At 40.2% G+C, this 25,277-nt stretch overlaps 1 protein-coding gene across 2 annotated transcripts in view; it reads left to right on the top strand.

Annotated features, from left to right (window-relative positions):
* The window catches only part of PCDH19 (protocadherin 19), a 132,228-nt gene extending 107,866 nt beyond the window's left edge, over positions 1-24,362 (top strand). For both annotated transcript variants that reach the window (XM_055563506.1, XM_055563505.1), the window contains exon 5: positions 18,570-24,362. In XM_055563506.1, the coding sequence (XP_055419481.1) occupies positions 18,570-19,159 (590 nt within the window). In that variant the 3' untranslated portion in view covers positions 19,160-24,362. The remainder of the gene's footprint in view (positions 1-18,569) is intronic.
* Positions 24,363-25,277: the final 915 nt, after the last annotated feature.

Here is a 25,277-nt window from a genome sequence, read left to right as displayed (position 1 = left end):
TTCAGTCTGTTGAACAGTACAAAAATGCTTCTCAAGCATTGTGTTCGGATGTTTCTTTTTATTAGCCGTCACACAAGGAATTAAACTCATTTCAAACAGTTTGTTTTCCTACTCTTGTCTCCATAAAAACTCTTGTCTCCATGAAATCATTACTCATGAGTGGTTTCTTTGTTGAAATACCGCTGACCTCCCATATTGGAATGGATAACAGGGTGTTAAACGTATAAACTTTTCAGTTTGCATAAACTCTGGAAGAAGGGGGGGGTGCACAAAGATTCCCCAGGAGAATAAAACCATGGGTCGATGTCTTTGTTTGTTACTGTCCTATAAATATCTCATCCAGGAAGCTATGTCAGCATTACAGTTCTGTGTTGCTTGTGTATATGTGTGTGATTAAGAACAGCAAAGAGCTTGTTGAATGCCAGCAGGAGGTTTGAAAATATAATTTTGCATCTGCCCCATTCTTTTTTCCTTTCCAACCCTTTTCTACTCCCTGTCCCCAATCCAGGACCATTAGGATAGTTAAAGGAGTTGTGTCATGTCTTAATATGTGAGCAGATGATGACCCTTAGCTCTTCAGCTAGTCACCATTTGCATTTTGCTAAAACTGACTATTTTATCTGAAGTTTTAATAAAAAGATAGATTATTTGCTGTTCACTAACTGATAGAAGTAAAGGAAAAGAGATTGCAAAGTGGAATTAAGGGGATAAGAAAGCTCTGGGGCCAAAGAAGGCTTTTTTCTTTAATTAATAATTTCCATTTACTCTTAGAATATTTTTATGCTATAGTCCAACATCTTATATTAAACAAGTCTGCCCCCTCCCTCTCTGTAATTGCCAAATTGGCATCTCAGATGATAGAAATCATGCAGGTTTGAATGAAGCATCAAATTCTCTACTCCCAGTGCTCTCTTGTTTTCTGAACATAGAACTAGACTCCTCAGGGCTTCTTTAGCCAGAGCATGGCATTCCTTCATTAGCCTCATGTTTCACAGATCCAGTCATGAAAGATTGGCATTTTAACCAACAAATGCAGTAAAACTGGAGTTCAGAAGATGCAATGTTTTAGAAAAACAGATTATTCCAAGGGTGTAAAGATACATGATCTGTACTAAATAGACAGAGCATTTAAATTTACCAGACTGGTTTTTAGTAATCTTTTGATTTGTTCTATTTAATTTTTTTCCAGCTTTACTAAGATATGATTGATGTGTAATGCTCCATTATTTTAACTTGTGAATGGAGATGAGTATTCAGGATGATGAGGACTAATAGTGGTGCTGGTGAATGTGTGTGTGTACACACATGTGTATCTGTGATAGATTTTTGTGGCTATAATTCAGGATTACTATGCATCAGCTCTTACATAGATTTTTTTCTAGAGCCATGTCAGAATGTCTGAACTCAGGTTATCTCAACCGAAAAACCTTCTGCTACTCCTGTATTCAGAGTTCAAACCAACTCAGAAAAAGCCCTCACATCTGTGGTCCAGAGAGAATCCAAGACTTTCTTGATGCTTCAGATGGACCAGCCATTCTTTCTTTCGAAGTACAGTTGGACAAGTTGAAGGTCAGGAGGTTATACTGGAACCACTATGTGCTAAAATTGTAAAGGGTTTTTTCTTTCTAAAATGAGCAGCAAGACTAGTGTCTGGTGCCTTCAAATTATCAAGCTTCCTTAAAAACTTTATTACTTGGCCTTGCTTCTGAATTTGCCTAATTGCTTTTGAGGCAACAGCCTGAAAAATATAGCTTGGCTTCTCCTACTAGTATAACTGAGTTCAGTTCAGTTCAGTTCAGTTGCTCAGTCATGTCTGACTCTTTGCGACCCCATGAACCTCAGCACGCCAGGCCTCCCTGTCCATCACCAATCTCTGGAGTTTACCCAAACTCATATCCATTGAATGGGTGATGCCATCCAACCATCTCATCCTCTGTCATCCCCTTCTCCTCCTGCCCTCAATCTTTCCCAGCATCAGGGTCTTTTCCAATGAGTCAGCTGTTCGCATCAGGTGGCCAAAGTATTGGAGTTTCAGCTTCAACATCAGTCCTTCCAATGAACACCCAGGACTGATCTCCTTTAGGATGGACTGGTTAGATCTCCTTGCAGTCCAAGGGACTCTCAAGAGTCTTCTCCAACACCACACTTCAAAAGTATCAGTTCTTCGGCATTCAGCTTTCTTTATGATTAAGTGGACAACTGGAAAAAGAATAATTCTAACTAATTCTAAGGAAAAGAGCAAATGAATAAAATTGAGCATTGTCTGTGAAAGATGGATAATGACGGGTAAACACAGAAAATGGCATTTGATCCCTTCAATTCTGGTATTCATTATTCATAGTTATTATTAATAAATTCCAGCACAAATGTTAGGCCTGCACCCCAGTGAGTGACATATTTGCATTCATTTTAAGTTGACATCTACCTGGTTGTGCAAACAAGGATTTAATGGTTTTGGTTATCTCTCACTCTCCCTTGCTGCTATATATATATGTATTTTTTTTTTTTCCATATACTGGCTTCTGTCCCTTTCACACTCACTATCTCCATCATCCATCTCTCTCCCAATCTAAGATTCATTCATTCTCTCTCTCTCTCTAATGTTTTAAGAAAAGAGATTTCTAACATGGAAAAGTGATATTTGAATCGATTCCCTTAAGCAATCAATTTACTTTTAATTTGTCTGGAACGAAGCTTTTCTTTGTTGCAATGAGGAAAGGTTGAAACTGCTGTAAAATTTATTAGCTTCCAGGAAGATATTTGAAATGAATTTTTTTTAATGATTGTGCTGTTTGCTACCCAGAAGCAGTGTCATTGCAATTACAATATTCCAGATGGTTGCTGAAGTTATGCTGAAATATCAAGATAATGATAGACTTTTCCTTTTGTTGGTAATGAATAATCCAACCTAGGTAGTTAATAGATAGATATTAATCCCTCTGACACTCTTATTTGCTTCCAGTGGCTATTTCTAGTGATTCTTACCTAGCTGATGATATGACACACACTATCTTTTTGAATCATTGCAAGAAACAGTGATTGGTTTATTGAGCACTTTATTTTTCAAACAGGAAGGAAGTGATTGGAGAATTACTTATGTTGTTTCTTAGCTTCTCCACCCAGTAACAGGGACATTTTTGCAGTTGAGAATCTTTAAAGAATTTAGAAGTTACAGTTGCAAAATTTTTCATTGACTCATGTATAGCATTGCCTGTTCCACAAAACTAAATGTCCTGGGGCTTGATTGAAAGAAGTGTCAGTTCCTGTTAAGAACTCTAGCAGCTGGCTCCATTTTCTCCCACCAACATTAAATTTTCACTCAAAAAGGGAAGATTTTTCTTTTACCTAACATGCCCTGTCCCTCTTGCTTTCTGTACCAGCCTTATTTCTGCCATCTTCACAACCTATTGTTACCTATACCTAGAAACTTAAGACCAGAATAAAAGTGGCTTTTTTCTCATGCTAATGATGTATCAGTGACTTCCTTATTTTGGATGAAAGAGTGAAACCAAGTTGGCAATAACATTAGATTTAGGGCTACTAAGTATCATCTAAAAGTTCTGTCTTCACAGTGACATAACCACCTGTATAATGTGTGAAATGGTCTGTTTTTTATCTACACAAAGTCAAACAATTGGTTTGAACTCTTGCAGAAGTGATGAGGTGTGATAGCTGTCCCATGGATATAGGCTAAGAGACTTAATTCTGTGGATATGGTAAAATGAAACTCTCGAAAATGGTCCCTCTTTGCTCAGAGTTGCAGTATCTCAGTGTTCCTACATTGGGGGAATAGTTCAGTGGTCTTCTGTGACACCTTGTATTTTACTTGTATAGCTTTTTCAAATGGTTGCTAAGCACCTTGATGAAGTCCAGCACTTAGTCAAATAATTTGCTCCACCATAGAAACCAAAATACAAACATTCCAGTCTAGTCAATCTCTGCTTATCTCAGTCACTGTCAGCACCTCTTATTTCTCTGTCTCAATTTTCTAGGCAGCCTTCTGCTTCATTTCCTTGCTCCCCATGCATCAGCACAAATGATTTATACTTATACACATCTTGAAATCTCTTCTTTATGGATTGAATTGAATTGAGCCCCAGTACAAAAATGAAAACTCCAGGAACTATTGTGATTGCCAAAATTGCAACTTAGATTGTATGACTGTATATGCCATACTCTCATCTATCATAAATATTAAATTCTCAACCACTTATACTTCAATATGTTTTAACTTTGTCTCTCTGACCAGCTCAGCACTGAAGATTCCATTGAAGATAATTCAATTGCTTTGCATTCTGGAAGGGGCATCTTTTTAATCTATTTTAATGTTGTACCAGTAAGTGAATTACAGGTGCATAGACTGTGAATGAGAGTAGAGGCCCACATACTATTTGGCGTCACAGAGAACAAATATTGGGTGGCACTTGCTAACTGATGCTGATCTGTCAAATGGTCTAGGACAAGGTTGGAGTTCATCAGTCTTTTCAACCATCCTCTTTATTGTAAGCTAAAATTAAAGTTCACAGAATTCCTGCTGTTTAACTTGTTAGCCATCCTGAAAATGCCAACTTATGCTGATCAGGGCTGACTTTTCTCCCTGTCTGTCTCAGGAACTTTGTTCCCACACCCTATCCCCACCTTGCCTTTCCTGAGGTATCTCTGCCTCCAGACATTTCTAGTCCTGTTTACCCTATCAAACTCTCCTTTCCTGGTACCATTTACCCAAGGCTTTGTTATATGACCAAAGATAATCTGATGATCTCAATTTGATAGTGAATCCTCTTATTTTAACAAGGACCTTTAATGCCTGTACATAGTAAATAAAAAATGTGGGAATCCCTCCTCATGGTCTAAGTGCTGTTTTATTGTATACTTCTTTGGCATCTGTCAAATAATACCACCTAGGTGTTTTGAATGCTAATCGCAGTTCTGGCATCCTCCCCCTTCTGCCTGTTGTCTGTGAGGCCATAGTGCTGTAGGTAGGGCTGCTGACTGGCAGGAGGCTAGGGAACAGGAGAACAGAGAGAAAGCATTAGAGAGGCACCAAAATGGTAGAAGATGCTGAGAGAAAGAGATGAGGAGAGTGAGAAAGAGACAAGGAGCTGTTTGTAGTGTATGTAATCTGTGATTTACTTCTTGTCACACTGGAATGGCTGCAGGATAGCTTGGTGTCATTGGTTCATGAGTCTCTAGAAAAGTCTCTGGTGTAGCCTTGAATAGTTTACAGATGGAGCCCCATCTTTTCTTGCAGAAACTTTGAGTCCATTAGAAAATGAGTATAAACTCCCAGAATTACAGCTGGGGAAAGGTAGGATTTGGGGAAGTTGTGATTTTTCAAAGTAAGCCCTTATTGAATTTTCACTAGATGCTCAAATGGTATCTAAATAACCCAAAGAAGCTCAGTCCTTAAGATGTCAGTCAGATAAAACTAAGATGCAATATCTGAAGCCTAGATAGTGTTTCCTGCTCTTTTTTCTTTCCCTCTCCCTTCCCTCCTTTCCTTTTCCACTGAGCCCCTTGCTACTCTGTTCACCTTGTTAAGTTAGAAATAAAGGATGGATGTTTATCCCCTGACTCTTTGCAGGCCTTAAAATACTTTAAGACTTATTTACAGGATAATTCTTTCATTTGGTAATTCCCAAGCATATTTGACTTAAGCATTAATTCTTCATTGGGTATCTAAATTAGTTTTGCCAGGAGGAGCCAGCATCTGTGGTGGGTATTTGAACAATAGATTAATTTCATAAAATAGATGTTTCTGCTTATTGTGTTGTTAACTTATCAGAGTACAGGCCCAATTAACTATTGTTAGAATTAAAAACTCCAAGGTACATGACAAATATTATTTTCAACTGCACATCAAAACATAACAGATCTCTTTAAGATCTGCATGTAGTGTGCAGGAAACCACTAAGAGGCCAAGATGACACTTGACTTTTATGTTTCTCAAGTGTTCATTTACTTTAATGTCTTCAGCAAAGCTACATAATTTTATTTGTAGGTTTTCATAGCATTTCTACTAGATAGAATATACTAGTTATTTCCACTTTTAGGCATTGTGTTAGTGGTACAGTATCTGGTGTGTTGACCAAGATTCTCATTTTGTTGCTATCACTTTTTCGTTACTTTTTTCATTCAGTTAAAGTGTTATGTGAGTACCTGCTTTGTGCTGTGCCACTGGAAGGCTATGTTGGCCTGAGAGGGAACAAAACATATATAATCTTTGCTCATTTAGAGTTTACAAGCTGGCATTATATGTATATATATTAAACAAGCAATTACAAGTATGATGAGTACTATAAAAGGAGATGGTATGAGACCTATCTTTCTCCCGGCTTGGAGAAATATCAGTAACCTCACATATTCAAATGACACCACCCTTATGGCAGAAAGCAAAATGAAAGTGAAAGAGGGGAATGAAAAAGCTGGCTTAAAACTTAACATTCAGAAAACTAAGATCATGGCATCTGGTCCCATCACTTCATGGCAAATAGATGGTGCAACAATGTAAACAGTGACAGACTTTATTTTCTTGGGCTCTAAAATCACTGCAGATGGTGACTACAGCCATGAAATTAAAAGATGCTTGTTCCTTGGAAGAAAAGCTATGACCAACCTAGACAGCATATTAAAAAGCAAGACATTACTTTGCCAACAAAGGTCTGTCTAGTCAAAACTATGGGTTTTCCAGTAGTCATGTATGGATGTGAAAGTTGGACTATAAAGAAAGCTGAGTGCCGAAGAACTGATGCTTTTGAACTGTGATGTTGGAGAAGACTCTTGAGAGTCCCTTGGACTGCAAGGAGATGCAACCAGTCAATCCTAAAAGAAATCAGTCCTGAATATTCATTGGAAGGATTGATGTTGAAGCTGAAACTCCAATACTTTGGCCACCTGATGCGAAGAACTGACTCATTGGAAAAGACCCTAATGCTGGGAAAGATTGAAGGCAGGAGGAGAAGGGGACGACAGAGGATGAGATGGTTGGATGGCATCACTGACTCAATGGACATGAGTTCGAGCAAGTTTCAGGAGTTGGTGATGGACAGGGAAGTCTGACGTGCTGCAGTCCATGGGGTCACAAAGAATCAGACATGACTGAGCGACTGAACCCAACTGATGGGGCCTACCTTAATCTAAGGAATCCATGAAAGATTCCTTGAGAAAGTAACATTCAAGTTGAGACTTTAGGGATAATGGATCAGATATGAATAGTGTTTGATTACTTGTAATAAAGATCCTTTTTTCTCAACTAAGGAAAATAAATTATGAATTAAATAAGCATGCGTGCTCAGTTGCTAAGTTGTGTCTGACTCTTTTGTAACCCCATGGACTGTAGCCCACCAGGCTCCTCTGTCCAGGAGATTCTCCAGGCAAAAAACTGGAGTGGGTTGCCATTTCCTTATTCAGGGAACCTTCTCAACCCTGGGATTGAACTCACATCTCCTGCACTGTAGGCGATTCCTTATCTCTATTCCTTATCACCATGGAAGCCCCTGAATTAAATAAGAGAGAGGCTTTTTCTCTTATTTAAAAGAAGTTCTGGTCTAGTGAGGTGGGTCTAAAGTATCTCCAATACCCCATAGTCCTTATATCTTTTTACTCTGCTATTCATAGGCACGTGACTTCCATCCTCAGAGTTGCCCCATGGTAGTAAGATGGATGCTATAGCTGTACCTATTATGTCTCCATTTCAGAGAGGACAAAGCAGGGAGGAATAAGGAGAAAGTTCCCCCAGCTAAGTCAGTTCCCCTCTTTTAAGGAGATTTTTTGATATCCTACCTGCATAACATTGACTCACTCTTAGTTACATGGCCACCCCTATCTACAAAGAATACTGGAAAATGTAGATTTTTAGCTGGCACATTGCCAGTCTTAACAGGGGAGGGGTTCTGTTTCCAAGTATGGTGGTGGTTTAGTTGCTAAGTTGTGTCTGACTCTGTGACCCCATGGACTGTAGCCTGCCAGGCTCCTCTGCCCAGGGGATTCTCCAGGCAAGAATACTGGAGTAGGTTGCCATTCCCTTCTCCCAGGGATCTTCCAACCCAGGAATCAAACCAGGGTCTCCTGCATTGCAGACAGGTTCTTTACTGACTGAGCTATGAGGGAAGCCCCATTTCTAAGTATAAAAAATAGATATGAATGTTTGGTAGGCAGTTTGTTATGTCTGCTTCAGATGTACGGGAATTAGGTAGGCCAAGAGGGGACACTCCTCAATAGCTATGTTTTCTTGATTAGGTTCATGTGATCAATTTTAATAGCATTTAACCACTTCATAATCATTGCCACAATCCCTTTCATTGTTTTTCACAAAAATGGCCCACTTTGGTCATAGATTATTTTGCTTATGGGGTTATGAAAGGTAAGCTAAGTGAATATATATGAGTACAATGCAGGAAGCTTTTCTGATTTATACATCACCTGTTTCTAGGTTATGTTATTGCTGTTACTTAGAAATAGCTATGGAGAAGGCAATTGCAACCCACTCCAGTACTCTTGCCTGGAAAATCCCATGGGCAGAGGAGCCTGGTGGGCTGCAGTCCATGGGGTCGCGAAGAGTCGGACACGACTGAGCGACTTCACTTTCACTTTTCACTTTCATGCATTGGAGAAGGAAATGACAACCCACTCCAGTGTTCTTGCCTGGAGAATCCCAGGGACGGGGGAGCCTGGTGGGCTGCTGTCTATGGGGTCGCATAGAGTCGGACATGACTGAAGCGACTTAGCAGCAGCAGAAATAGCTAACTACTTGAGCTCTCAGGAACTGGAACTCACTTTAACTTTCCCTTTCTGCCTCATTGATTGCAGATCACTTTTGAGGAGGTAACACATTGCTCTTGTAACTCTTACCTTGAGCTATTTTAGTGCTGGAGTTTTGTCTCTGATCATCGGGATCTTTGAATTAATACAGCAAACTCTGAATCACAATACAGAGTGCCAGCATTATTGAACACATCCATTGTAACTGGACATCTATACAAACCCGAGCCTCTCAGCTGTTCTATTCCACCAGGACTTTGAAAGTTTTAACAAAGCCTGAGGTGATGTTTTCAACATTTTCTTTTTTTCTTTTTTACTTTGGTTGGGACCTTTGGTAGGCTCCTTCTACAGTGTGGAAGCATATTGTTTGCCCACATCTGAAGAGACAGTAGTTTCATGTCCTGAGGAAGAGAGTAATTGCTGCAAAAAGTTTTGCTATTATCTACACAAAATAACATGTTCTATTCTTTTTCTATTTGAATTACTTCCTTATCCATTGTGACTTAGACATTGCTGCCTCTTAGGCCTCCTGTGTCTCATAAGACTCATGTTTTAAGATTTAAATTTTTTTTTTTTTTTTGGCCAGAAGTTTTGGGAGCCTCTCACCAAAGTCCCTAATGAAAAGTTGTGACCGAAAATATATTTATTACTACCTAGATTGAAGAAGCTTTATCTTTTCTCTATATTTAAAAAAAAATTGTCTAGAAAGGAGTTCTGTGGCCTTAAGATTCGCGTTCTCTTCCAAACTTATGCATTCTCTTCATTTATTTATTTGCAGATCCTAGGGACAAATTCAGAAGCAGGGAAGACCAATGTGCAAATTCATGGTTCACCCCTAATCATGTCTGTATTTGAAATAAAGACAGCTGCTTTCATTCATCTGTACATGTTCATATGTTTAAATTTCTACAACTATGTGTGGGTTCTAGAGTCATATTTTGCTTTGCCTAGGCTTAGGTTAAAACTTAGTTTAATACTTTTGGGCTTAGGTTAATACTTTTGGGCTTCCCCTGGTAGCTCAGTGGTAAGGAATATGCCAGCAATGCAGGAGCTGGAGGAGATGTGGGCTTGATCCCTGGGTTGGGAAGATCCCATGGAGAAGGGAATGGAAACCCACTACAGTATTGTTGCCTTGAGAACTCTAAGAACAGAGGAGCCTGGTGGGCTACATTCCATAGTGTCACAAAGAGTTGGGCATGACTGAAGCGACTTAGCATGCACACAGGTTAATACTTTCACAGAAAGATATAGCAAGGTAAGTAAGTTCAGTCACTCAGTCATGTCTGACTCTTTGCAACCCCATGGACTGCAGCATGCCAGGCCTCCCTGTCCATCACCAACTCCTGGAGTTTACTCAAACTCATGCCCACTGAGTCGGTGATGCCATCCAACCATCTCATCCTCTGTCATCCCTTTCTCCTCCTGCCTTCAATATTTCCCAGCAGCATCAGGGTCTTTTCAAATGACTCAGCTCTTCACATCAGGTGGCCAAAATGTTGGAGTTTCAGCTTCAACATCAGTCCTTCCAATGAACATTCAGGGTTGATTTCCTTTAGGATTGACTGGTTGGATCTCCTCACAGTCCAAGGGACTCTCAAGAGTCTTCTCCAACACCACAGTTCAAAAGCATCAATTCTTTGGGACTCAGCTTTCTTTATAGTCCAACTCTCACATCCATACATGACTACTGGAAAAACAATAGCTTTGAGTAGATGGATATTTCTTGGCAAAGTAGTGTCTCTGCTTTTTAATATGCTGTCTAGGTTGGTCATAACTTTTCTTCCAAGGAGTAAGCGTCTTTTAATTTCATGGCTGCAGTCACCATCTGCAGTGATTTTGGAGCCCCCCAAAATAAAGTCTTTCACTGTTTCCACTGTTTCTCTATCTATTTGCCATGAAGTAATGGAACCGGATGCCATGATCTTTGTTTTTTGAATGTTGAGCTTTAAGCCAACTTTTTCACTCTCCTCTTTCACTTTCCTCAAGAGGCTCTTTAGTTCTTCACTTTCTACCATGAGGGTGGTGTCATCTGCATATCTGAGGTTATTGATATTTCTCCCGGCAATCTATAGCAAGGTATAGAGTCACAAATAGGCTCATACGAGAAATCTTAGCCAGGAACTGGTGAATTGTTAGCTTACCTCTATTTCACCTGGAGCCAGCATCTTGACAATTAACTTGTGATGATGCAAAATGGTTTCTCTCTAGTCTCATAGCTCCATCCCTAGCCACAGTGTTACATGATGGCAGGCATATGATCTGTATCAGGCCTAGGCAATTCCAGAAGTAGCCTCTTTGCCTTTTTCATCTGGTTTGTCATCACTGCTATTCTTAAAGGGACTTTGTGTCGTGACTTTCTCACTTTTAATACACACTTAATTTCCTTACTGAACTGAAGTTTTGATTTTCAAAAGGTAATTCATCTGCATTAGGGGCTTCCTTGGTGGCTCAGTGGTAAATAATCCACCTGCCAATGCAGGAGATCTGGGTTCGATCCCTGGGTTGGGAGGATCCCCTGGAGAAGGAAATGGCAACCCACTCCAGCATTCTTACCTCAAGAATTGCATGGACAGAGGAGCCTCGGAGGCTACAGTCCATAGGGTCACAAATCAGTCGGACATGACTCAGCAACTAAACACACAACAATTCATCTACATTACATTTATGAATGTAGGTTGCTTTGGGTTGGGAAGACACTTTCTTTCTGTCCACTTATATTCTCTATGTTTTCTTTCATATTTCGTATGTCCATAAACACTAAAGCTAGGTTAGATTTTGTTTCAATAGTATTGACACAAATGTCACTGAGTGTTGTTTGATACTAAAATGATAAATAGCAAGTCTTGTCTCTGCCCTTGGTAAGGATTTAAGGAAATAAAGAGATTAGATCTAAGCCAAGAGTGAGACACTGTGAGTAAATAAATCTTTTAGATTCAAGTCTTCACTTGCATGGGCTAAGAGCAGTGTACCTAATATGTACATGTAATTAATCCAAGAAAATTGCATATTATTCTCACTCTATAGGACTGAAGTGGGCTTAGTGAAATTGGTATGTAGGCTTAAACTAATTGCATTCCTGGGGTCCCTGAGTAAGTTTACCTTTTCCTCTTCCCTGAGAGTGAATACACTTAGGCAGTGGGTCAGCTGAAAGCAAGTACTGTCTTTGCAGAGAAACTTCTGACATGACTAAGTTCCCTGCTCTGGTCTTCCTCAGTTCATAAGATCTCACAGGTGTCTGACTCTGGAGTCTTTGCCCTCTGTGTATGCTGGGGATCAAGTTCTCACATTCATTTGAAGCAGCCTACCATAGGGAATGGAGAAGGAAATGGCAACCCATTCCAAGATTCTTGTCTGAAAAATTCCAGAGGACAGGACAGAGGAGCCTGTCAGGCTACAGTCTGTGGGGTCACAAAGAGTCGGACATGACTGAGCGACTATCACTCACTCAGCATAGGGAAGGAGAACTGTACATGGATTGGGGATGACACATGGATGGCATTCTCTTACTGAACTGTGTTGAAAAAAGAGCTACATCTTCACATTTTAAGACAACCACTTGAAACTCAAAACTTGAGACTTAAAAGAGCTTTATTTTGAACCTATTGGGAATATTCTACTAGATTATAGTTCATCACTGCTGTGCCCTGGGAGTATGAGCAATATTAGTCTGAAGTTCACCTGGGATTTCCTCTTCATAGCTGGTCATATGGCTGCAGTTTCAGGGTTCAAAGGCTAAGAGCTCGATGCCTCCTTGCCTTAATTGTGGACAAAATGGCCAGGGATTCCATAACCTTCTGAACATTTTTTTTTCTTTCCTTCCTTCTTCTCTCTCTCTCCCTTCCTCCCTACCTGCCTCTCCAGACTTCTAGGGAACTCTTACTCAGATTTGTAGATGGGGAAGTTAGTTATTGGACTGGTCCCCCAGTTGCACCTCTTTATTCTCCACCTCCAAACAAATACTCACACTAATTCTTTACAGCTATTACTTGGAGAGTTATAAAATAGGCCTCAGAGGAAATGTTGAAGAAGAAACATATTTGGGAAAACTCTGAGGTGTGAATTCTGTCCTACTGTAGCGATCCTGGGGTCTTCTGGAGAAAGCACTAGATTTGAATGAAAAAATGTGGGTGGATCAGCTATAGACTCTTTCACTCATAATGTTTGGGTCTACACTAAGTGTTTCCCATGTATATCCCAACATGTTTCCCATATTTTCAGCCTCCCAGGAACATACGTGTTTTGAATGATGATAAGTCATCAGTTCAGTTCAGTTCAGTTCAGTCACTCAGTTGGGTCTGACTCTTTACAGCCCCTTGGAATAAAGCATGCTAGGACTCCCTGTCCATCACCAACTCCCAGAGTTTACTCAAACTCATGTCCATTGAGTCAGTGATGCCATCCAACCATCCCATCCTCTGTGGTCCCCTTCTCCTCCTGCATTCAATCTTTCCGAGCATCAGGGTCTTTTCCAATGAGTCAGTTCTTCTCATCAGGTGGCCAAGGTATTGGAGTATCAGCTTCAGCATCAGTCCTTCCAATGAATATTCAGGGTTGATTTCCTTTAGGATTGACTGGTTGGATCTCCTTGCAGTCCAAGGGACTCTCAAGAGTCTTCTCCAACACCACAAGTCAAAAGCATCAGTTCTTCAGCACTCAGCTTTCTTTATGGTCCAACTCTCACATCCATACATGACTACTGGAAAAACCATAGTTTTGACTATATGGACCTTTGTTGGCAAAGTAATGTCTCTGATTTTTAATATGCTGTCTAGGTTGATCATAACTTTTCTTCCTAGGAGTAAACACATTTTAATTTCATGGCTGTAGTCACCATCTGCAGTGATTTTGGAGCCCCCAAAATAAAGTTTGTCACTGTTTCTACAGTTTCTCCATCTATTTGCCATGAAGTGATGGAACCAGATGCCATGATCTTAGTTTTCTGAATGTTGAGCTTTAAGCCAACTTTTTCACTCTCCTCTTTCACTTTCCTCAAGAGGTTCTTTAGTTCTTCTTTGCTTTCTGCCATAAGGGTGGTGTCATATGTATATCTGAGGTTATTGGTATTTCCAGGTTGTGCTTCATCCAGCCCAGTGTTTCTCATGATGTCCTCTGCATATAAGTTAAATAAGCAGGGTGGCAGTATACATCCTTGACGTCCTCCTTTTCCTATTTGGAACCAGTCTGTTGTTCCATGTCCAGTTCTAACTGTTGCTTCCTGACCTGCATACAGATTTCTCAAGAGGCAGGTCAGGTGGTCTGGTTTTCCCATCTATTTAAGAATTTTCCAGAGTTTGTTGTGGTCCACATAGTCAAAGGCTTTGGCATAGTCAAATAGAGCAGAAATAGATGTTTTTCTGGAACTCTCTTGCTTTTTCCGTGATCCAACAGATGTTGGCAATTTGATCTCTGGTTCCTCTGCCTTTTCTAAATCCAGCTTGAACATCTGGGAGTTCATGGTTCATGTACTGTTGAAGTCTGGCTTGGAGAATTTTGAGCATTACTTTACTAGCGTGTGAATGAGTCCAATTGTGTGGTAGTTTGAGCATTCTTTGGCATGGCCTATCTTTGTGATTGGAATGAAAACTGACCTTTTCCAGTTCAGTGGCCACTGCTGAGTTTTCCACATTTGCTGGCATATTGAGTGCAGCACTTTGACAGCATCATCTTTTAGGATTTGAAATAGCTCAACTGGAATCCATCACCTCCACTAGCTTTGTTCATAGTGATACTTCCTAAGGCCCACTTGACTTCACATTCCATGATGTCTGACTCTAGGTGAGTGATCACACCATTGTGATTATCTGGAGGGTGAAGATCTTTTTTGTACAGTTCTTCTGTGTATCCTTGCCACCTCTTAATATCTTCTGCTTCTCTTAGGTCCATACCATTTCTGTCCTTTATTGTGCCAATCTTTGCATGAAATGTTCCCTTGGTATCTCTAATTCTCTTGAAGAGATCTCTAGTCTTTCCCATTCTATTGTTTTCCTCTATTTCTTTGCATTGATCACTGAGGAAGGCTTTCTTATCTCTCCTTGCTATTCTTTGGAACCCTGCATTCAAATGGGTGTATCTTTCCTTTTCTCCTTTGCCTTTCAGTTCTCTTCTATTCACAGCTATTTGTAAGGCCTCATCAGACAACCATTTTGCCTTTTTGCATTTCCATTCCTTGGGGATGATCTTGATCCTTGCCTCCTGTACAATGTCAGGAACCTCCATCCATAGTACTTCAGGCACTCTGTCTATCAGATCTAATCCCTTAAATCTCTTTCTCACTTCCACTCTGTGATCGTAAGGGATTTGATTTTGGGCATACCTGAATGTTCTAGTGGGTTTCCATACTTTCTTCAATGTAAATATGAATTTGGCAATAAGGAGTTCATGGTCTGTGCCATAGTCAGCTCCTGGTCTTGTTTTTGCTGACTGTATAGAATTTCTCCATCTTTGGCTGCAGAGAATATAATCAATCTGATTTTGGTATTGACCATCTGGTGATGTCCATGTGTAGACTCTTCTCTTGTGTTATTAGAAGAAGGTATTTGCTATGATCAGTGCATTCTCTTGGCAAAACTCTGTTAACTTTTGCCTTGCTTCATTCTGTACTCCAAGGCCAAATTTGCCTGTTACTCCAGGTATTTCTTAACCTCCTACTTTTGCATTCCAGTCCCCTATAATGAAAAGGACATCTTTTGGGGTGTTAGTTCTAGAAGGTCTTGTAAGTCTTCATAGAACTGTTCAATTTCAGCTTCTTCAGCATTACTGGTTGGGGCATAGACTTCGATGAGCATGATATTGAATGGTATGCCTTGGAAATAGACAGAGTTCATTCTTTCATTTTTGAGATTGTATCCAAGTACTGCATTTCCAACTTTTGTTGACTATGATGGCTACGCCATTTCTTCTAAGGGCTTCTTGCCCACAGTAGTAGACATATTTGTCATCTGAGTTAAATTCACCCATTCCAGTCCATTTCAGTTTCCTGATTCCTAAAAGGTCAATGTTCACTCTTGCCATCTCCTGTTTGACACCTCCAATTTGCCTTGATTCATGGACCTAACATTCCAGGTTCCTATGCAATATTGCTCTTTACAGCATCAGACTTTACTTCCATTGCCAGTCACATCCACAACTCTGTGTTGTTTTTGCTTTGGTTCCATCTCTTCATTCTTTCTGGAGTTATTTCTCCACTGATCTCCAGTAGCATATTGGGCACCTACTGACCTGGGGAGTTCCTCTTTCAGTATCCTATCATTTTGCCTTTTCATACTGTTCATGGGGTTCTCAAGGCAAGAAAACTGAAGTGGTTTGCCATTCCCTTCTCCAGTGGACCATGTTTTGTCAGAACTCTCCTCTATGACCCACCCATCTTGGGTGGCCCTGCACGGCATGGCTCATAGTTTCATTGAGTTAGACATGGCTGTGGTCTGTGTGATCAGATTGGTTAGTTTTCTGTGATTGTTATTTTCAGTCTGTCTGCCCTCTGATGGACAGTTCTGGTAGCTAGGTGGTGGGGTTAATGGTGACGTCCTCCAAGAGGGCTTATGCCATACCCAGGTCTGCTGCACCCAGACCCCCTGCCCCTGCAGAAGTCCACTGCTGACCCATACCTCCACAGGAGACACTCACACACAGTTCTGTCTCAGTCTCTGTGGGGTCTCTGGGTCCTGGTGCACACAAGTCATCAGGTGGCAGCAATGAAAGTTTACAGGGAAGAGGCAGAGAAAGGGCTTTGACAAACCCTCGTTTTTCAGAGGTGGCTAGGCATTCCTGATGTAGAAGTGTCCTGCAGTTTGAAGGAGCTTTGTCCTATGTATGAAGAAGGCACTTATCTTCTTGGTGATAATGCTCATTTGTTATTTGGTTCCAACTCTGCAAAATTCTGAGAGTTTCATTCTCCAGCATTGAAAGGGGGCTTAAACTGGCCATCTTAAAGATAAGTCAGTAAATTGTGTCCAGGTATATTGAAGGAGGTCTTATCTTTGGCTGTTTTTTCTGTAATTTAGGTCAAAAGCCATTTCCAGAGTCATGTTGAAATGTGAACTCAGCCTGGATTAAGCCTTGACATTTAGCTGCTTCTAACACTTTTTCTCCAAATGATGAAATATGCACTCATTTCAACCATTATCTCTTGAACCTCCTCCCAAGTACCCCTTTACCAAAATAACTTTTGGTAAATGAGACAGAGAATTATCTCTTTGCTGTATCATTTACTCTAAAAACTCAATAAAAATACTAAAAAATAGAAATACAATTGTATAAGGAAGGTGTGTTATATGTAGACTAATATCAGGCAAGTCCCTGAATTGCAGACTTCTTCCTGCAAAAAAAGCACTCATAGCACATATTTCCAACTTTTCTTGATGTATATATTTTTTTGTCTTTGCAATCTCTTCTTGTCTCCCTACCTCCTCCAGTCCTACCCCAAGGACATCTATAATTGTTAAGCTGCTCATATTTTGATGCATTGTGCAATGTGATATGAAAAATTTCACTAGGTCATCCTCATGCAAGAATGTAACATAAATATAAATTGATCTGGAAAACTAGAGGTCTAAACCAGACATTAACAGTTTTCCAATGGACAGGTAGAAGTTAACCCTGAGTCCATACTTTAGTGAAGCCCACATAGAAAGCTTTTCTGAGAGCCAAATTAAAACCTTAACTCCAAATGAACCTGGGATAAAATGAGAAAAACATGTCTTGCCAATAATTATGAATTCTGTCTGCTGAGATCATCTATGATAGGGTTAAAGTAATCCATGAAGAAATTATGTTAAGAAATATGACTCAAATGAAATTGCAGATAAGAAAGATAAGAAGGAATGGCTAGCTGAGTATAATTAAATGATGTTCAACCCATGAGGGATGTGTGCACAAGGCCAGGTATAGCTTCTGGATCAGATGGAAGGAAGAGATCTCGGTATATTCCTTCTCATGGGAAATCATGAGAAGTCATGTAAAGGGTTTAGTAAGGAGATTGGCTGGTGAGACTGCTGGCCAAAAAGAAGTGATGTGATTGGGTTTTCAAAGAGTATATTACTAATCTAAAATTAAGCATTGAATATCATTGACTAGGGTATAAACCGGAGAAGGCAATGGCACCCCACTCCAGTACTCTTGCCTGGAAAATCCCATGGACGGAGGGGCCTGGTGGGCTGCAGTCCATGGGGTCACGAAGAGTCGGACACGATTGAGCAACTTCACTTTCACTTTTCACTTTCATGCATTGGAGAAGGAAATGGCAACCCACTCCAGTGTTCTTGCCTGGAGAATCCCAGGGACGGGGGAGCCTGGTGGGCTGCCGTCTATAGGGTCGCACAGAGTTGGACACGACTTAAGCGGCTTAGCAGCAGCAGCAGCAGCAGGGTAGAAACATGGTTGACAGTGCTATTACTCAAAAACATGGCCAAGACTTCTCAGTATATCTGCTAGAACCTGTTTCAAACACAGTTGATTTTTAGCAGGAATTGTTGATAAAATGCTGAGTCTCAGCACCTTTACCATCAGATAAACTTTTTAAAAAATAAAATTTTTCATCATAGTGTGTTTCCTTTTAGGTTTTCAGTTTTGTCAGCAGTGGAAGCAGCAACAAAAATAATCATAAAAAAGGAGGGAAGAGTGTTTAGCGGGGAGATCTACAGCTTTTTAAAAATCCAATTCTTCACACTTGTCCCAAAAGGCAATAAAAGACTATCTAAAAGTGTCATTTCCCCAAAGGACCTCTGGGTACCTAAGAAACTTGAGCACTGGGAAGTAATGATGATTCCTGGGAAAAGCTGATGAAATTGACATTTTTAATTTTCTCCAAACAGATCAGAATGAAGGATTTCATTGCAGGGAAGAATGCCGTATTCTTGGCCACTCTGACAGGTGCTGGATGCCCCGGAACCCCATGCCCACCTGCTCCAAGTCCCCTGAGCATGTGAGGAACATCATCACACTGTCCATTGAAGCTACTGCTGCTGATGTCGAAGCTTATGATGACTGCGGCCCCACCAAGCGGACTTTCGCAACCTTTGGAAAGGATGTCAGCGACCACCCAGCTGAGGAGAAGCCCACCCTGAAAGGGAGAAGGACTGTTGATGTGACCACCTGCAGCCCCAAGGTCAACAGCGCTATCCGGGAGGCAGGCAACGGCTGTGAGGCTATTAGCCCTGTCACTTCCCCTCTGCACCTTAAGAGCCCTCTGCCTACCAAGCCTTCTGTGTCTTACACTGTTGCCCTGGCACCCCCTGCCCGTGATCTGGAGCAGTATGTCAACAATGGTCCTTCTCGTCCCTCTGAAGCTGAACCCCGTGGAGCTGATGGTGAGAAAGTCGTGCATGAGGTCAACCCCATTCTGAAGGAAGGTCGAGACAACGAGTCTCCTGGCGTGAAGCGTCTGAAGGATATCATTCTCTAAATCAGTCTTGGGGAAGAAGGAAGAGAGAAACCATGCTGGCTAGCTAAGAAGCAGTAGCTGATCGTTGTAATTGTTCACCAATGGTTGGTTCTTGAGTGGCTGTATTTCAGAGCTTTCCCTAAATGTATTGTTTATAAATGACTATCAATCTGTGACAATCCCTCTCGTTTCAACAGGCAGCAGGGGTGTTCCGTTGGAGCAAATTAGCTTTGGCTTGAGTCGTTCATGGGGCCTTGATGTTGGGGAAACAGAGACAAATTCAGTTGTGAAAAGTATTATGTATTAAGTGTTTGAATTTATATATTTTTCTATGTCAAAATTATAATAAAAATTACCATTGTTTGTGGAGGATTACACTTAAAAAAAGCAAAAAAAAAAAAAAAAAGGCTCTGGACACCTTGAATAAGTTTGCTACTGTTTGTAGTATAGACAAGTTAACGGTCATTTATTGTGTACTATTCATTGATTCAGTGATGTGAAACTGAGTCCCCAAATGGTTGTTTCTGAAGCTCGAGTACTTTCCAATGCCGCTACTTTGCTGTGGACACCCCTGCTTTAAAGAACACTTTTGCTAGCTGTGCTATTGTCGTATTTGATATTGCAAATTGCTACATGTGTGGTGGTGGCAAAAGGCTTATAGAAATTGGTGTTTTTTCCTTAAAACTACAGACAAAAACAAAGTGCAAACAACTAAGATGGCAAGTGAATGAGTAATGCCATATGTATAGGCTGAGTACTTGGAGGGTACTCATTCACATAGGATACCCACAGAATGGTTGCTCACCACATTGCAGAGTATTTTTCCTGACTTTCAGGCTTCTGCCTAGATCCATGATAGATCATTACAGAAAGTCATTTTTGGATATTCTGCTATCTAATTTGCAGTTGTCAGAAATATTGTGCTGAAAATTTTATGAGATCAATTTTTCTGACATTCAGGCCCTGAACAGGAAAGTTTCTCCTGAAGTTATCAGTTTCCAGGCTTAGAAATTCCCTATCTCCAATCATCTAAAACTCAAAAAGACTGAATCTATTTTGAATTTTAAATTAGCATCTTTTCAGACACATACTTCCTGATTCAGTGCTTCCCAAACATGATTAGAAATTAGACCGCAAAGCACGTCATGGACTGGAATTGAGAACTCCATGTGGCTCTGTATCATAGGAGTATAAATAGGAACAGAGTAAGCAGTACAAACTGTATGTTTAGGAAAAGACAGGTAACAGGTAACAGCATCCCTAATCCAATTATCGTGCCTTCTGAATGGAGACACTTGGACACTTGAACTTGTATTTATGAGTGATACATTTTTTAAATTAAAAATGTGAACAGGAAACTATTAAAATAAAAATCCTTTAGATTTAGCCAACTCTTTGCTGTAGGCTAGGAATACACCATTTTTATTAACAAGTTTGTTACACACATTCTTTTTCTGTTTGTTTAACATTCCTCAAACTCCCCTGTTTATTAACTGTCTATTAATATTCACTAGCCAACATAGTATTCTTGCAGCCTAAGAGTTCATAATTTAAAAACAAATATGTCACCTTTGCTCTGTCTTGGTCTTAAAAGAGTTGTTTCTAGAGAAACAAGTTTTGTGATTATGTTCTCATTTGTTTCATTTTTTGAAATTCAAGAATATGCAGAGAAAAAGGCTTAGAGCATTAAGAATGCAAAAGATGATTTATTTTCTTAAGTTAGGTAGATAAGTCCACTCTTTTAAATGTTTTAGTTATTTTTGCCTGAGTTCCTGCTTTATACATTAATTGGGAGCATTTTCTTTTGTGGGAAGGAGGGTTTGAGGGAGGGGGCTGGGTAAGGCAGTGGGAATGGGGTTAGTAGGGGAGAATATTTCTGAAAAAGAAGTTATAAATGAAGCTACAAATTCATCCTTATTTCTTATTCAGTGCTGGATACTACCTCATGCAGAAAATTGGTGTGACTGCAAATTTCCCCCTGAAACTGACACAATTACAAATCAATTATCATAGCGTCTTCATTTTGGCTCATTTAATTCTCTCACTTTTCCCCCTTTAACTCATTTTATTTTAGTAGTAGATTTTGAATTAAGTATTTATTTTTGTTTGCAAGTGAATAGTTTATTTAGCATGTTAAAAATTAACTTTTTTTTCCATTTAATTTATGATGGCTGCCCATAGAATTTAGACTGTTCCTCTGCTGATCCATCCAGATATTAGCTATACTGTTAGCTACCACCTCACTTTCAAGTCAGATTTGACAGCTTTTGTACAGGTGTATTTCTTATGTGCTCAGTGGGGATGAGGGAGCTGAAAAGATTGTGGCAAGTGGGAACATTCAATGTTATGTGGCCACTGGCTGCCATGTCTCTTACCAGCCAAATTTAAAATGGTTAATGTAGCAGTGACATTGATTCTGCTTCTCTCTTGTGTTCACCCCCGCCCCCCGCCCCATTTTTTTTTCTTTTCAGAATTCAGTTTCAAGCAATAGACCAATCCTTTTTCCTTCTTAAAATACTTTGTTCGCAATGGGCAGTCAGATATTTTTTGGCTTCCAAATCCTTTACTGAGTATGTTCAGAGAATTTCCCTCATTAAGAAAATATCTTTTTCCCCCTCTACAGTTGTCTGATGTATACATCCTCCCAGAAGTACAAGTGCATCCTAGGAGGGCTTTGTATGCTGGTTTTATAGTCAGGCTGTGCCTGCAAAAGGAAATTTTGTGCAAAGATCCTAACTTTCCCTTTTGGTTCATGTTTTTCTCTCCTTTCCAACATGTCTGATGAAAAGCCACAAAGGCCAGAGGGCCAAACATTCTCCCTTTTTTTCCTCTATAAATATGTTACACACTTAAATATGAGGGATCAATTTCAGTTCCTAAATCTTAAGGAGTTCTATTCCATTTATTCTGATGTCCCTTTTGGGGAGGAATTGACGTTTTAGGTGTGTTTAGGTGTGGCATATTGAGGTATGACATGCTTTACTACTAACTGCTTTGGGCATGTCCCTGAGCAGGTGAATGGTTTCATGCAATATAAACAGGTTAGTTTGCATTGATTGATTGCTTCTCCCCAAATATGGGAACATGCTATATACATATAAGAAATAGGAAGAAGGGAGCCGTGCTGTGTGGAGTCTCTTTTTTCTTTTCTCTATACTGACTAATCTATGAACCCGTTCAGAAGGAAACTTACCATCCCTTGGATTCTCTTAAAGCCAGTAGAGTAAATTATGGCCCACTTTATTGCCCAAATAGGTAATGGGCCAAGGGACCCTGCACTTCCTGAAAGGCAGTGGTTTCAAGGTGTAGTCCTTGGACCAGCAGTACTAACATCACTTGGGAACTTGTTAGGAATGGTAATTCTCTGTCCTCACAAAGACCAACTGAAGCAGAACCTCTGGGGGTGAGACCTAGCAATTTATATGGATCAAATGCCCACTAAAGGTTGAGGACTTGATAAAGCACAGGTTGATGGGCCCTGCACTTAAAGTCTCTGGCTCAGTAGGTCTGGAGTGAGGCCTGAGTCTTTGCTGATTTAAAAATTCCCAAGTGATGCTGATGCATCTGGTCCAGGGATCACATTTTGAGTATCACTGCTCCAGTGTAAACTTGCCTAGTAGAGCTAATTGCACCTAAGGTGTCCATTTAGACTGATAAGTTGGTGACCCATTGATCACTACTCAAAAATATTAGAGGAATACAACTTAGAACTCTGAAAACTGGAGCCATCCAGTGTCATCCCAATAGTGTTACTTCAACATACACCTGATTGAAGGGAATTCAGTTGAACTTTTCATATTGCTCTATTATATTAACAAGCAAAACAAAAGTGGTCCACTTGAAGCATCAAGGACAAAGGGCAGTTTTGGGAGACACAAGTATGTAAGAATAGCTTGACTGGGCATCCAGTGTGGGAAAAGGATCATTACTGTACATAATACAAGTTCTGGCTGGAATTCCAATTCATTCTATGAGGATCATTTTGATGTTGAATGGTCCCCAGAGCATCCTGACAAGTCTGGTCCACTTGGCTCTTTATCCAGGGTAATAAGACCCTAACTGACTTTGAAAAACTGGCATAAATGAGCTTAAAAAGTCCATTGTATACAGTCCTAGTGTTTGCCTTCTCAGTAAAATTACATTTAAGGATGTCATTTCATGAGTCAAATTGTATCTGCTGACACTAAAGTGTATTGAGATGTTGTTCTTTAGTTTAAGTATGTAACAAAGTAATATTCAAAGGGGATGTGTGGGGGTGGGGCTGGGACTGGGTGGCTTTATATTGATAATGAAATATTCCAGAGCAAAACACATTGTCCTAATGAAGTTGTTGCAGCTCTCTTTATTTTCTTGTGAAGCTGGAATTGGCCTGTGGGTCACATGTTGTGTAAAAGTGAATTAATTTCCAATAGAACTCATATTGCTTTTTGTAAAAACAAAGAAAATCAACCACCTTGTCTGAAATATATATTGTAAGGTGCTCTTGGTAAAGAACAACCCACGAAAACCTGATCTTGATTGGAAAGCATTGTAGGTCATTAGGGAAAACTGATGATGCTGATTGTTGCTCCAGCTGTATTGGCAATTAAAAATGACCTTGTTACTAACTGAAAGTTGCTGTCAACCTTAGCAAACAAACCAGCTAACACCATTACAGCACTGGTTAAGTAGATTTTTACTGGCACTGGCTGGCGTTCAGCTGAGGAAGGCTAGAATGCAGACTATAATGACCAAGAGCCAGACTAGCTTGAGCTAGAAATTCAGCAACAAATACCTTCTTGTGCTATTTGAATGCTAAGGTATTAGTTGCAAAAGGCTTACGCCTTCGCTCCTCTAGTGAGGGGAATGAGCCTGATGACACTATTACTGTTTACCTGTCAAACCAGGGTGGAAATTTAGAGGGATGCAAGTACAGTATGTCTCATTAAGCAGTCTCTGTTGCTGACTATATGAAGGTGAAATTGTTGTATATGCTGATCTGTATGTTATGTACATTTTCACAGTGATTGAATCATTGTAAAAAGAAAAAAGACAAAAAAGAATCACCACTCTATTTTATGAAGATGATAAAGCAGCTTTATTAAATTATTACAGTTATGTTTTAAATGGTGTTATCTGCCACATTGTTTCCTTTTATCTGGTGGTTCTCTGTTTTCCCCTTAAATGTGTTTTCTCTGCTTCAAAAATATAATGCATTTTAGTATTAAAGGCTATTATGGAAAAATGATTGGTGAATTGTGTCTCGGAGGGTTTTGGTTGGCTGGGGGTGGGGGTGGTGTTGGGAGTGACTGTGGGTCCATGAGGACCCAAAGGATTTCTCTTGCCTCTTTCATTCCACACAATCACCAGCTCTCCAACTAAGAGGGGATTCTTCCATCAGCCAGGCTCCACTCATTTCCTCAGTACCTCCTGTCCTTCCCATCCTAGTCAATACCTTTTTCTGAGGAAGGAGACCCATTCACATCCAGAGAGGTACTTTCCTGGGTGGTACCTTATACAAGAGCACTAAAACCATTCTTTAGAATAAACCATTTCAGGCCAACTTCACAGTGGGACTTCTCTGAAGAATTAATTTTAAAAAAGGTGAGAAATAGTAGAGGCTGACAGCAGGGGAAAAGAGAGTTTAAAACAAAGATGATCTAGCTGCCCCTTTGATGCCTTCAGGTTTGAAAGCAAAGCAACAGGAGAGACTCTGACTTCGCACATAACAAGGCTGCAGTGAAAGTCCTGACAAGCTTTCTTTATCCAAACTATTATTCTCTGAGAATTAGCACTTGGGCTGTAAGTATTCATTCTAGCTGCAACTGGCAGGAAAAAAAATCAAGAGCAAGAGGGAAAAAAAGGAGCATGGAAGACCAATTTCCAAGTAGTGCCTTTAGTGGTTAAAGGCTAAATTGCTTTAGCATGACCTACCATCTTGACAATTAAAAAAATTGACCTCCAGGAAATCCACTGATTCCTTGGATCTCCATCTTCCTGTTATCTCTACTAACCTGTATTAAATGGAGATTGCATCTTATTCCCCACCATGTTAGCCCTAAAGCTGCAGCAATAGCCAGCTATTTGGTGCTGTAGTTTAGCAGATGTTACCTCAGAATGCAAACACGGACGTGCGGGGACACACAAGTCACATGGACTG

The sequence above is a fragment of the Bubalus kerabau genome, chromosome X, assembly GCF_029407905.1.
Source record: "Bubalus kerabau isolate K-KA32 ecotype Philippines breed swamp buffalo chromosome X, PCC_UOA_SB_1v2, whole genome shotgun sequence".
NCBI lineage: Eukaryota > Metazoa > Chordata > Mammalia > Artiodactyla > Bovidae > Bubalus > Bubalus kerabau.
This window is presented reverse-complemented; position numbering and strand designations above follow the sequence as displayed.